This window comes from Heloderma suspectum, chromosome 4 (genome assembly GCF_057233095.1).
Source record: "Heloderma suspectum isolate Gila_16-S chromosome 4, 16-S_ref, whole genome shotgun sequence".
Taxonomy (NCBI): Eukaryota; Metazoa; Chordata; class Lepidosauria; order Squamata; family Helodermatidae; genus Heloderma; species Heloderma suspectum.
The window spans coordinates 194,226,369-194,240,834 of NC_139461.1; the positions used below are offsets into that span (position 1 = coordinate 194,226,369).

The window sequence follows — 14,466 nt, forward strand, 5'->3', positions numbered from 1 at the left end:
AGTATATTGTAAAGTATTTAGATTACAAACTTACTGAAGTGTTTAAATATAGTTTAATTATAATCATTTATACCCAAACAAATAAGTTTTCGAATTATTTATGTAACTTAGTCTTACCTTGTAGGGACAAAATCTTGCAGCCAGAAGTACGAGATTAATGTTGACAATATAATAGACAAAGACGTTGCAAATCCTTTTAAAATGTTGTCTGCATATTTTATAACAGCAGCTATAACAAGACCTCCAAGTGCCTGACAAAACATTAAAAAGTAGGTTGTCGCCAGATTTTTAAAGAACTTAATTAATTATATGAATTTTAATCAATTAAATCTGCCTTTGCATATATATTGCTTATTACCCCACTACCACCAATCCTGAAGGGGGGGGAATATTTGGGGCAGCATCCAGTGCTTGAAATCTGCCAATGCCCACTAAGTTGTACTGGAAGGAATGACCACCAGCGCAACAGGAAGATGACCCTTCCTAGAGAAACCCCAGAAAGTAGCTAAAACTAGCTCATTTCCACAAGCTTCACTGACTTGTTCCATTCCGGAAACACTAATTGCAGCTAGTTTCTGGTTGCTGTAGGGAGCACTAGCTTCCTGTTGCTCTGGTGATCATTCCTGCCAGTGAAAGGGCAGGACTGGATACTGCCCATTATTTTTAGATGTGCACATGCCACATCTTAGAAGATAGATCTTATACTATGGAAGAGAGGGAGGAATGCCTTTTCCAAGAGTACAACTGCCACCCATGCTTTTATAAGTATTGCATTAAATATATTTTATTTTTAAAAAACCTGCCAATCAATCAGCATTTTTAATTTATCAAAATATTTTTAAACAAATTTAACTAATTTATCAACTAAACATAGCCTTACTAAAAAGAATATATAAGCAAATCACACTACTTGTTAAAAGATTACTTTTTAAAAGCTTGATACCAGTTTTTTTTAGGGATTCAGTCAGGAGAAACTTGGTACATTTCCTATTTTGTGGATATCTGTGGAAATTGGGGTGGGGAAGGAGAGGTAATGACATTGAATGCTGTCCTAACTTCCTCCAGAATCCCCCACGCAGCTGGAGCTCAAGGCTGAATTTAATTTGAGAGATGAGAGGAACTGGGAAAAGCACACGTTCTCTTCTTCTATTGCTTCCAAGTCAGGACTGTGGTCAAAAATGCTGTTGTTGCAAGGTAGACATAAGAATATACTGGAGGGACCATTGTAAGTCAATGCAAACCAGCAAACATCTACATTTGGGTAGATGTTTGATTAATACTTTTAATGTTAATTAAATGATTTTAATAAGATATATGTCAAGTGCTTGTCAATTGTCCCAGTACTTTTGTGCTCATTGGCCAGGATCCTGGAAGCAGGTTTACTCGTTAAGCAGAACAATTATATGGATAAGCTCTCCTCATTTTTTTTCCATCTCCAGAGGTAGAAGGACTAGATTCTTAAAAATCAAACAAATTGACAATCGAGGATGTGTCCAGGAACATCCCTGAGAGGGCCAGAACCCTACAACTTCTCCACCTACCTCATTGCTACAGTCAAATCAGTAGAAAAACATACTGACAGTTGTCTAGCAGAGGGGCAGGCAGACTTTAGGCTCATGGGATCTACTTTGTTTCTCACTAGAACTCTGAGGTCCAACAGATGCAAAATGGTGGCTCAGGAAGGGGAAATAAAATTGAGAGAGAAGGTGCTTCTGAGCACATGATCAGATCAGGAATTTGTCTTCAGTATTAAAACTAGAGCTCACACACGTCTGCTCCTGTTTTCCTCCTAGTATTTTTTTTTATTTTAGCAGTCTAATGTAGGAGGCTTTTTGCTGTTGCTATTGTTCAACAGGAGGGGGGCAGAACCCCTTACTGATCTACTGCAACCTAGAAATCTACCAGTAGATCCCAATCTACCATCTGCCTGCCCCTGGTCTAGAAATCACAAATGTGTGTGTGTGTGTGTGTGTGTGTGTATTTTCCAAATGGGATAGGCTTCATACTAACTTTTACTTATACTTCCAGCTATGGGAAAGATGACCCAGCCTTGCACTGGGAAGCCTCAATGAAGGTATCCACTTTGTGTAAGAATTTTAAAATATATCTTAAGAAGCATTGTTGTCATACTGATTCCTGGGTTGTTTAAGCCAGGAATTAGTGGGGGTGAACTGCAGTGAACACACTGCCTCCTGTGTGCTTGTCGCTTCCATTTTCAATCAGCTGTAATGAACAAATCAGAACGTTCCTGGGTTATTACGATGTCCAAATCTGGAACTCTGGGTTATTTAGGGGTTAAAAGACCCAGAATTAATCCAAAAATTACCCATGGTTTGTTGTTGGGTTAACTCTGGGATGTTTAATGCCCTAAACAACCCAGAGTTCCAGGTTCGGATGTCATGATAACAACCCAGGAACAGGACATTCCTGGGTTGTTCATTACAGCTAATTGAAAGCAGACGCAATGCGCACACAGGAGGCAATGTGCTTGTTCACTCACTGCTGCACAGCTACAACTAACTATGGGTGAGTTATGTGCCGTTACGTGTCAACTGGATCTTATAGTGACCAATTTTAAAGGCAGGAGGAAAATAACAGATTGAATAACACAAGCACCCAGCACATTTTAGCCTGTTAAAAAGCAGTTTACATATATTATCTTTCTAATCCTTATGAGAATCTCAGTATTACTGTCCCCATAGTTCAGATGAATGGTTGAGGCTGAAAGAGTGTGGCTACCCAAGACCATCTAGTCAGTTCATGCTTGAGGTAAGATTGAAACCAGGGACTTCCGACTTCACACCTTTAGGCTACAATCCTATACACATTTATCAGGGAGTAAGAACCATTGAACTCAATAGAATTTAGTTCTGTGTAAATATCCCCTGGATTGCACCAACAGAGACTAGGCTATATCACCTTGCTATCTGTTTAGCACAGACATTGTTCAAGTATAGTGTTAGGAGGTGCTACTGAGGAGCTGCATGTTTACATATCATCAAGCAGAGCTAATAGCTGTTTTTAATATATATTTAAAATGTTGTCTTTACACAATGTTTCACAACATAAAGAGTCTCTGTTAATACCAATACATAAGGCAATGAAGTGCAAAAATCAATCACATTAGTATTAGAGGGGCAATCTGATTAAAGAAAACATAGGTATTAATTATATAGGTTTTAGTTGATTAATTCTGAATACATGTACATATGAATAAATAATTCTGAAGAAAAAAGCATACTCTATTTTTAGATAATACCCACACATCACAGAAGGCGCAATCTTAGAACAGGCGTTTTTCATGTAAGAGAGAAGGGAAAATGTCATTTCTGAGTTGACAATTGCCATACATAGGTTGGTGGTGCGGGCTTGGTGCCATCCTTGTTTTTCTTGTAAATGCTTATTTTAAATATAATTCAGGGCACAATCCTACGCATATTTAGACAGAAAAAAGTCCTACAACTCCCAGCATGCCCCAGTCAGCATGGCTGGCTGGGACAAGCTGGGAATTGTAGGACTTTTTTCTGTCTAAATCTGCATAGGACTGCGCCATCAGTGTTTAAAAATAATCTGCCTCATTAATTGGGGGCAGCTTTTTATAATCAAAAGATCTTTAACTAGTAATTGAACTGAAAGATCATAATTGGTCCTGATTAATAACTAGCAGTGGTAATTTCCTCCAAAAATGGGCACTTCTATTCTGTGGGAAAACATGCCAGCTGAATTTTGTTTGTAAAAATGTAACTATGGATGCATTACCTGCAGAACTACAACTATCCATGTGAGCTTGTTATAACCTTGAAAAAATCCATTCTGTGATACAAGTTCTCCATCATAAATGTACACGCCCATCAATCCAAATATGCTACCAAAAAATCCTGAAAGATAAGACAGATTTTGAATCAGTGAAACAAGCAGCAAAAAGAAGAAACCCCCTTAATTCATATGCATGTGGAGATATAGGGTTGTACCCAATGTTGGTCCTACTTAGAGTGAGCCCATTGAATTGAATGGGACTTACGTCAGACTAATATTGGATACAACCCATATGGCGATAACCTCCTGTACCGATTACTATAATGTGCTCTACATGGGGCTATCCTTGAAGATAGTCTGAGAGCTGCAGCCCATTTACTGATAGCTAGGGCTGCTTACAGGTACAAATCAAACCAGGGTTGGCCCATCAGTTCTGGCTCCCTTTTTGCTAGAGGGCCAAGTTCAAGGCCTTTGTCATGACCTTTAATGCCCTAAACAGCCTGTGCCTATCCTATCTGAGTAAAGGAACATCTCCTCCATTAGGTCTTGAAAACCTATTTGTTCAAACAAGATTTAATCTGCAATTGTCTACTGCACTAAAGGGTTTCTGCTTTTAAAAAGGCTGCTTTACTCTAAAGTTGCTACTTAGCCATTTTAGTCCTACATTTTATATTTTAATCATTTGTCAGTTTGTTATCTTGATTGTTGCTTTTATTGTTTGGGTGTCATTTATTACAGAAAAGTAGTGAATAAATAGTTGTTGCTTGCAGTTTTAGCTACCTTTGGGGGCCTTCAGGCAGAAAGCAAATAAATAAATTGAATAAAAATATTAACCTCTCTATTCTTTTAAATCTCCTGGAGAAACCTCGCTCTAGGTTCCTTCTCTACGTGAAGTGAAATCTTGTGGGGGCCAGACCAGGATTCCCCGTGGTAGTATCACAGCGTATAATCAGTTTCCCTGGAAGGCCTGCCAAGCCATCTTACTGTTAACATTTATGTATAGCATAGAAGATTCTCCGTTTTCCTGTGCTTTTTAAATGGTATTAAATTTTGCTGTTACATTTTACTGTTACTGTTGTTTCATTGTGTGATCCATAATAGAATTTTGAATTTTGCCTTGAGTGCTTTTAGCAGAAAGGCAATTAGCAAATGTAATAAATTATTAAGGATGGATTTAACTGCTAACATGAGGCCTTCTACTGCAATTTAAAAAGCTATAATTGTAAAGCTAATGTAAATCTAATGTAAATCTAATGTATGATCTGGGGCACTTTTCTACAGGCTCGTAGTATATTTGTGACTCTTGCTAAAAATGAAGGCATGCGTTTCTTCATCCTTTTTGTGGGACACATGATATTCCCAGTTTGTTTTTTCTTAAAATAAAGGCACAGGATATATAATTGCAACATTAAGATTAGAGTATGAGTTGCAAATACCTGGTCAAATTTAATCCGCTTCTGATGTAAAACATATGCCAGGATCCAAACAGCTATTATAAGTGGGATAGCTGACTTTTTGCCTTTGACCAAAGAACCGCAATGCCAAATGAGAGCCCATTAAAAAAAAGTCCTCTCAGTTTCAAAAGAGGTTTGTGATGTGGCATGGAGGGGGCTGCTATTCAAAAAAAAAATTAAAAAATCCAAGCCAAAAGTTCCCTTAGTCTCATGGTACTAGTTGCACTGTACTTTGGATCAGAGCCATGGTCTTTAGCACTCATTAGATGCTATCAGAAATCAAACAAAACCAGTTGAGTCAGACGATAAGTGAACAATAATTGCATTCTGAACAGGATGCAAGTGTTAGAGTTCCTGTTAGCAACATTAATGGAAAATTTGGCATATGCTTCTGTAACGATTTGATTACACGTAGCACATTGAGGTACTATGATTACATCCGGATGTACATTTAAATCTCTGCTCTGGATTTTTCTCTAAATAAGACTTACCTAGCTGAATGTTCCTAATCCATACTGACTGTTTTGTTTCTTTCAAAATTTTCTCAAAATATACTCCAGCAAATCCACTTGAAAAGCAGGCTATAAGTACCGCGATCAGGCCCACAAACTGTGATCCTGCCGAAAGTTCTTTAGTTGCTGCCGCCTGTGAATCTGATGGCCACTAAAAGAAACAAGCAAAATAAGCGTGCATGTTAAAATGGTACTCACATGTTGCTGAATAAAATTAACAGAATACAAAGTCTGTGTTTTGTTTCTTGTTTACGAAAATAAAACACCAGAAACATTTTCTACCCAGCTGTCATTTAAGGCCAATTCACACAACCTTTATACCCATCAACAGCTATTGTCAACACTGACCCACCTCCTGATGGGTCCTCAAGTGCATGGTGAATCTATACAAACAACTAGTCACTATGAACTGAGACAAACTGCACTGATGAAAGAAAGCCAAAAGAAAGGTTTTTTAAAAGTCCCTTCAAAAGTTTTATGGATTGGCCTTCAGATTAAAATAAAACAACAATATTTTAATGGAAATTTATTTCTGTAACTTTTTTTTGGTCGCTTTATGATTTGTTGCTACTTCATGTTTATCAACACACATGCAGCCTGATCTTATGTTTACTCAGAAGTAAGTCCCACTCATTTCAATGGAACATGCTCCCTCATAAGTGTGCATGTCTAAGGCTGCAATCCTGTGCACATTTAATTGGAAGTTAAGTCCCATTGAACTTAGTGGGCTTAGTTTCTGAGTAAACATGCGCAGGATTGGGGAATTCTTTATTTTAGAAGTTCTCATATGAGAAATTAAAGTACAGTATCAAAAAGATATTGTGTCTGGTGCCACAACACAGCAAGAATAGGGCAGACCTAAAATAGGGCGCAATCCTATGCATGTTTAGACAGACAAAAGTCCTACAACTCCCAGCATTCCCCAGCTGACTGGAGAATGCTGGGAGTTGTAGGACTTTTATCTATCTAAACATGCATAGGATTGTGCCCTTAATTATGAGACACATGATCTGGGCAACTTGTACACTATCTACACCCAGTTGCTAAACCTGTCTGAGAATCAACATTTAAGAAAGTTCTCTATAAAGAAGTTCTAGCCTAGTGGATTCTGCCCAAAGCCTTCTCCAAATCTAGTCAGAAAGCAATCAGTGGAAAAGACCTCCTTTCTGTTGTTGCTAGTATGCTGAAGAGGAGCCTGAAATGACCCCACCCCTTGCTGTTTGGAGACAAATCCTAATTAACTGAAGTATATAATGGTTGTGAGGCACTAACCATGCCTCCATTGGCAAAACAACATCTTCACTGTTAGTCTTCAGAAGCATATTTATATTAATATTTACCTGTACAAATGCAACTCCAGCCATTAAAATCACTAATGAAAGCCACTGATATACACCTAATTTCTTACTGAGCATGGACACAGAAAATAATGCAGTGGTAAGAATTTTCAACTGATACGTGACCTGGAAAGACAAAAGTCAAGATGACTAAAATAACTCATTATTAGTTTGCACAATTCTAAGAAACCAACAACAAACTATCAAAAGCTAGGACCTGGTAAGTGGCTGCATCTAGATTTGATAAGGCGACATATAGCAGGTTATTCTGTAGTGTGTAGATCCCAGAAGGAATGGCAAGCTTAAGGGTCTCCATTGGCTTATTAAGGATTTCATCATGTAATACTCGGTTCAAAGCTCGTAAATTGCACTCTGTACAAAAAAAAGAGAATAAAAAATTATTTGTAACTTTAAAAATTGACAGGTTAGAATGTTGTCTATAAATTTTAATCAGTGTTTTGCTAAAAGCTTCAAAGCTTTTGTTTTAAACATGCAGTTTCTAAGTAAAAATTATGTAGTCAATACACATGCAAAGCAAACAGAGAAAGTGTAGAGAAAGGTTAGCATCTCTATTGCATAAATGTGCAAAGATGCAATAGTGCGGACAATAGCTTGTGGCAATGAAGGGACAGAAATATCTAATTCTTGCTTCTGAAGAGATAGGACTACACAATTTTAAGTAGTCTGTCTCTTCACCAGTGGGAACTTCTGCAGCCAAACCAAGAAGACAGACTCTAGCTGTTTGTGTGTTTCTCTCCCATGCCACTGTATGTCTTTTTTCGATCCCAACGTCTTGTTGCTGCGTACAACATACAAACTCCTTTCAACAGCACACTCAGGTGGTGAATGCTAACAGGATTGTAGACAAAATGGGGTCACTGAAAACCATGACGGAGGTATCACCAAGCTCAGAGAAACCCTGAGATTTGCAGAAATACAAAAAAAAAAGAAAAGAAAAGGTAAGCCTAAGGGGATAAATCCCCCCCCCCCGCCCCGAAAAGCCCAATGGACATACTCAGTAGTCATAGAATGTAGAGGGGCACTTGGAAATGAAAATCAAAATGGGGGTGTGGGAGGGAAGGATGGAATACCCTTCCAGAAGGAACGGCTGGCTAGAACCCTGAACAACAACACTCCTTTTAGGAGGAAGGATACATTGCAACATTTCATTACATGTCCTGCTTGAATTAACAAAACATTTACTGACTCCTGATAAGTATTTAAACAAAAAAAATCAGACACCTACTGCTGTCTTTGTAAACCAACAAAATACAGGCCATAATCTTCAGAAGCTCCGCAATAACCACTGCAGTTGAAGATAAATAACGAGGTCCTTCTTCTTTCAGTGTCCGAGAGTAACGCATCGTCAAAACCAAACTAGTTGTCTGGAAGACCAATATCCCCAAGGAAAGGTATTTTAGATTGGTAGACATAGCTTGACTATCGCTTTCCTGAAGAAAAAGGAAAACATGTAAATTAAATGTAAAACAGGGACTAATTGGTCAAGTGACATACTGCAGTCTATTTAAGAAGAACTCTTAAAATAGAGAGACATCTCTGAAAACAAGGAGCAATGAACAAGGAGCATTTTAAATGAAGGCAGTGTATCACATGCACAGCAAATGGTAGTGGCGGTGCTGAAAGTGAAACCAATGTAATAGAAAAATACCTTGCTTTGGTTGTTGCCTGCTGCTTAATTCAGCTGTACTGCTTTGAGCTGCATAACCAATTACCTAATTAAATCTTAAAGGATCTCAATGCAGGAGGCATTTGGAAGAGAGCTAAAGAAGGTAGGATCTTCTCTTAACTCTTTATCACACACAAAATTGCTATTTAGTTTGGGAAATCCAGCATTCCATATGACTAGAGAGAGGAGCCCAAGCTGCAATGTTTATTGTACAAATTAACTGAGAGCTAGGTGACATAGTGATCCCCCTTCATGGATCACTGCCTTGTTGTGGCGAAGGGGCTTGCGTAACTCAGTGAAGCCATAAGCTATGCTGTGCAGGGCCACCCAAGACGGACAGGTCATGGCAGAGAGTTCTGACAAAATGTGGCCCACTGGAGAATGAAATGGCAACCCACTCCAGTATTCTTGCCAAGAAAACCCCATGGAACATATCACAAGGCTAAAAGATATGACCCCGGAAGATGAGCCCCTCAGGTCGGAAGGTGTCCAATATACAACTGGGGAAGAGCAGAGGGTATTTCCAAGTAGTGCCAGAAAGAGTGAAGCGGCTGGGCCAAAGCCAAAAAGACATTCAGCTGTGGATGTGTCTGGTGGTGAAAAGAAAGTCCGATGCTGTAAAGAACAATAATGTTTAGGGACCTGGAATGTAAGATCAATGAATCAAGGTAAGCTGGCGATGGTCAAACATGAGATGGCAAGACTGAACATCGACATCTTGGGAATCAGCGAACTCAAATGGACAGGCATGGGAGAATTTAATTCAGGTGACCATCATATCTACTACTGTGGGCAAGAATCCCTTAGAAGAAATGGAGTAGCACTCATAGTCAACAAAAGGGTGGGAAAAGCAGTACTGGGGTACAATCTCAAAAACAATAGAATGATCTCAGTACGAATCCAAGGCAAACCATTCAACATCACAGTAATTCAAGTCTGTGCCCCAACCACTGAGGCCGAAGAAGCTGAGGTTGATCGGTTCTATGAAGACCTACAACACCTTCTAGAACTAACACCAAAAAAAGATGTCCTCTTCATCAAAGGGGATTGGAATGCTAAAGTAGGAAGTCAAGAAATCACCGGGATAACAGGCAAGCATGGCCTTGGTGTACAAAATGAAGCAGGACAAAGGCTAATAGAGTTTTGTCAAGAGAACACGCTGATCATAGCAAACACTCTTTTCCAACAGCACAAGAGGCAACTCTACACATGGACATCACCATATGGTCAATATCAAAATCAGATTGATTATGTACTTTGCAGCCAAAGATGGAGAAGCTCTATACAGGCAGTAAAAACAAGACCTGGAGCTGACTGTGGCTCAGATCATGAGCTGCTTCTTGCAAAATTTCAGCTTACATTGAAGAACGTAAGGAAAACCACTAAACCATTCAGGTATGACCTCAATCATATCCCTTATGAATATACAGTGGAGGTGAGGAATACATTTAAGGGATTAGACCTGATAGACAGAGTGCCTGAGGAACTATGGACGGAGGTCCGTAACATTGTTCAGGAGGCAGCAACTCAATACATCCCAAAGACAAAGAAATGCAAGAAAACAAAGTGGCTGTCTGAGGAGGCTTTACAAGTAGCTGATGAAAGAAGGGAAGCGAAAAGCAAGGGAGAAAGGGGAAGATATACCCAACTGAATGCAGAGTTCCAGAGAATCGCAAGGAGAGACAAGAAGGCCTTCTTACATGAACAATGCAAAGAAATCGAGGAAAACAACAGAATGGGAAAGACTAGAGATCTCTTCAAGAAAATCGGAGATCTCAAGGGAACGTTTTGTGCAAAGATGGGCATGATAAAGGACAAAGAAGGCAGGGACCTAACAGAAGCAGATGAGATTAAGAAGAGGTAGCAAGAATACACAGAAGAACTATACAGGAAAGATCTGAATGTCCCTGATAGCCATGATAGTGCGCTCGCTGAACTTGAGCCGGACATCCTTGAGAGTGAAGTCAAGTGGGCCTTAGGAAGCATTACTAACAACAAAGCTAGCGGATATGACAGTATTCCAGCTGAGCTATTTAAGATCCTAAAAGATGATGCTGTTAAAGTGCTGCACTCAATATGCCAACAAATTTGGAACACTCAACAGTGGCCACAAGACTGGAAAAGGTCAGTTTACATTTCAATTCCAAAGAAGGGCAACGCCCAAGAGTGTTCAAACTACCGCACCATTGCGCTCATTTCACATGCCAGCAAGGTGATGCTCAAAATCCTACAAGCTAGGCTTCAGCAGCATGCGAACCGAGAACTACCGGAAGTACAAGCTGGGTTTCGAAGAGGCAGAGGAACTAGAGATCAAATTGCCAACATTCGCTGGATCATGGAGAAAGCAAGAGAATTCCAGAAAAACGTCTATTTTTGCTTCACTGACTACACTAAAGCCTTGGATTGTGTGGATCACAAAAAACTGTGGCAAATTCTTAAAGAGAAGGGTGTACCAGACCACCTTACCCGTCTCCTGAGAAACCTGTATGAGGGACAAGAAGCAACAGTAAGAACCAGACATGGAACAACAGATTGGTTCAAAATTGGGAAAGGAGCACGACAAGGCTGCATATTGTCACCCTGCTTATTTAACTTATATGCAGAGTACATCATGAGAAATGCCGGGTTGGATGAATCACAGGTCGGAATTAAGATTGCTGGGAGAATTATCAACAACCTCAGATACGCAGGTGATACCACCCTAATGGCAGAAAGTGAAGAGGATCTAAAGAGCCTCTTGTTGATGGTGAAAGAGGAGAGTGCAAAAGCTGGTTTGAAACTCAACATTAAAAAAACGAAGATCATGGCATCTGGCCCCATCACTTCCTGGCATATAGAAGGGGAAGAAATGGAAGCAGTGACAGATTTTATTTTCTTGGGCTGCAAGATCACCGCAGACGGTGACTGTAGCCATGAAATTAAAAGACGCTTGCTCCTTGGGAGGAAAGCTATGGCAAACCTAGACAGCATAGTAAGAGGCAGAGACATCACCTTGCCGACAAAGGTCCATATAATCAAAGCTGTGGTTTTCCCAGTAGTAATGTATGGCTGTGAGAGCTGAACTATAAGGAAGGCTGAGCACTGAAGAATTGATGCTTTCGAACTGTAGTGCTGGAGAAGACTCTTACGAGTCCCCTGGACTGCAAGGAGGTCAAATCAGTTAATCCTAAAGGAAATCAACCCTGAGTGCTCATTGGAAGGACAGATACTGAAGCTGAAGCTCAAATATTTTGGCCACCTAATGCGAAGAGAAAACTCTCTGGGAAAGACCCTGATGCTGGGAGACTGAAGGCAAAAGGAGAAGGGGATGGCAGAGGATGAGATGGCTAGATAGCATCACTGATGCAATGAATATGGACTTGAGCACGCTCCGGGAGAGAGCGCAGGGCAGGAAGGCCTGGCGTGCTGTGGTCCATGGGGTCACGAAGAGTCGGAGACGACTGAACGACTGAACAACAACAAGGTGACATAAGACTTAGAAGGGATGTGTGTGCCGAGTACCGTGGTGCAGAATCTCATGCCCAGAAACCAAATCTGTCTCTCCTGGGGCCCTATCCTGCCCTCTGGGGTTCCCCAGATGGCCATGCTCCTTTCCCCCAACAACCGACCCTTTGGTGGTTTCTGAACTTTGTCAGCATTTGTACAGTTTTTTTCCTATTCTAAAAACTTGAAATGTCTCTTATAGGTTTGGTTACTATCAATAAGAGCTTTAAGCTAAAATATGCTGTTCTTTGGGGTCTTTTGGCCCTGCCCCTTGTGTCTTCTGCCTTACCCACCACTGGAATGCGGGCCCTGAAAGCTTCCCCGAAATGGAATTTGGTCCTTGGGCTGCAAGAGGTTCTGGACCCTCGCCCTAGTACAATCCCCTTCCCAGCAAACCTATGAAGTTGCCTGACACCAAGTCAGACCACCAGTCTACCTGAGTCAGTACTGCCTCTGCTAATTGACAATGACCCAGTCTGCATGATTGCAGGGTGGTAATAAGCCACCATGGCTTGTTAACCACCCTGCCCATGCTGGTCACATGCGGGGGGGGGGGAGCATAATTACCCTCGGCAGCACGGCTTTCTGTGGCATGTGGACCTGGTGAGGGTGACTTGTTGCCATAGTTAACAAGCCAGCCAGAATCCATGGGCTGTTGTAAGGTTCTGAGGTGGTTTGTTAAGCATGGCAACAAGCTGCCCTCCCTGGATTTGCACGATATGGGAAGCCGTGCTGCTGAGGGTAATTATGCTAATCCAACAAGCATGCACAGCAGGGCAAATAAGCCACTGTGGTTTATTTCCCCTGCCATGATCATGCAAACAGGCCCAAAGGTTCTCCGAGGTCTGTGCTAGAGGCCTTTCCCAGCTCTGCTAAAAATTTCAATCTGAGACATTGGGGCTGTTCACACAACACGCTAACCCACAGTCAGTGGTTGAGTATGGGTTGTTTGTTGAACCAGGAATTAGCATGTTGTCTGAACCCAGGACATTTTCCACAAGGTGGCTTGTTAACCATGCAGTGTGGCTTGTTAATCACCCTGAACAACCCAACAATAAACTATGGATTCTCAAGGTGGCTTGTTTGAGAAAAATAAGCCGTACTGCATGGTTAACAAGCCACCTTGTGGAAAATGTCCTGGGTTCAGACAACACGCTAACCCATGGTTCAACAAACAACCCACGCTTCAACAACAACCCACACTCAACCACTGAGTGTGGGTTAGCATGTTGTGCAAACCCAATCATTCTGCATGTAAAGCATGCACTCTGCTACTGAGCTATGGCCCCCCATTTTAATATTCTAAGAGCCCAGATCCCCCTCAAGTAGCAGAGCACAGGTTTGAACCTATGAACTTAGCAGCCTGTTCCAAGTAATACCAGCATGCTTTCTCCAGTGAGCCACATTTCCTTGAACTATTCAGCCAACCCCCACCCCCACCCCACCTCACACACAAGCACATTAACATTGGCCTATGCCATCCAGGCCACAGTGTGCCAAAACCCAAGGGCTGAGTGCTTTACAGAGCAATAGCTCCAGATGCTTGAAGCAAGCTCTGTCTTTTTAGGATCCTGGGAATCTCTGCCTTTTAAAACAAAAACAGAATGCTAACCCTCTTTGTTGCAAATTTGAAAATGTGATAGCAAGAGCAGGTAAAGTGAGAAAAACAGAGCTGAGTAAACCCACTGTTCTGCACTCTTTGGGATTCCATTGTCATTTTTCAAGGGCTGACTAATATTCTTCCACACATGAAGGTTTCAGAATAAGAACTTTGGAGAATAAGAGTGAAGCCACATAGGATTGCAGCAGACCTGTGTTTTCAAAGGTGGCTCACCATCAAATACCAGTAAATAGCAGAGAAGTGGCAAAGGTACTGAATCCTTCCTTTGATCATCTCCCATTCCTTTCCTCGACTACTGCCCAGAGGCCATTTTTCCCCCAGCTGCGGTCTTTTATAGGGGTTGTTCGCACGTAACAGCCCCATAGCGTCTGGGTTTGGACATCATGTAGCAACCCCTGATCAGCCCGATTAGGAGCTGAATATTCAGAATGGCGGCATAATGCACCCAGCATGCACTGTGGCAAATTGGGGGGGGGTATTCAGAACCCTTAGTTTCCCACTGGAAATTGTGTGCACGCATATACATGCACATGTGCGCACACATGGCTTTACTAATGTGTGCAGGTGATCTGTGTTTAAATGCATAGGTCTGCCATCATCAAATGTCATTCCATCC

At 41.1% G+C, this 14,466-nt stretch overlaps 1 protein-coding gene across 6 annotated transcripts in view; it reads right to left on the reverse strand.

Annotated features, from left to right (window-relative positions):
• SLC35A3 (solute carrier family 35 member A3) overlaps positions 1 to 14,466 on the reverse strand; it is a 46,204-nt gene that overhangs the window by 14,841 nt on the left and 16,897 nt on the right. For all 6 annotated transcript variants that reach the window (XR_014790470.1, XR_014790469.1, XM_084851768.1 and 3 more), the window contains exons 2-7: positions 8,306 to 8,510; positions 7,277 to 7,431; positions 7,063 to 7,185; positions 5,702 to 5,873; positions 3,760 to 3,878; positions 118 to 251 (exon numbers count right to left, since the gene is read on the reverse strand). Coding sequence is in view for 4 of the 6 variants with exons in the window: in XM_084851768.1 (XP_084707894.1) it covers positions 118 to 251; positions 3,760 to 3,878; positions 5,702 to 5,873; positions 7,063 to 7,185; positions 7,277 to 7,431; positions 8,306 to 8,492 (890 nt within the window). In the remaining 2 variants the exon portion in view is untranslated. The remainder of the gene's footprint in view (positions 1 to 117; positions 252 to 3,759; positions 3,879 to 5,701; positions 5,874 to 7,062; positions 7,186 to 7,276; positions 7,432 to 8,305; positions 8,511 to 14,466) is intronic.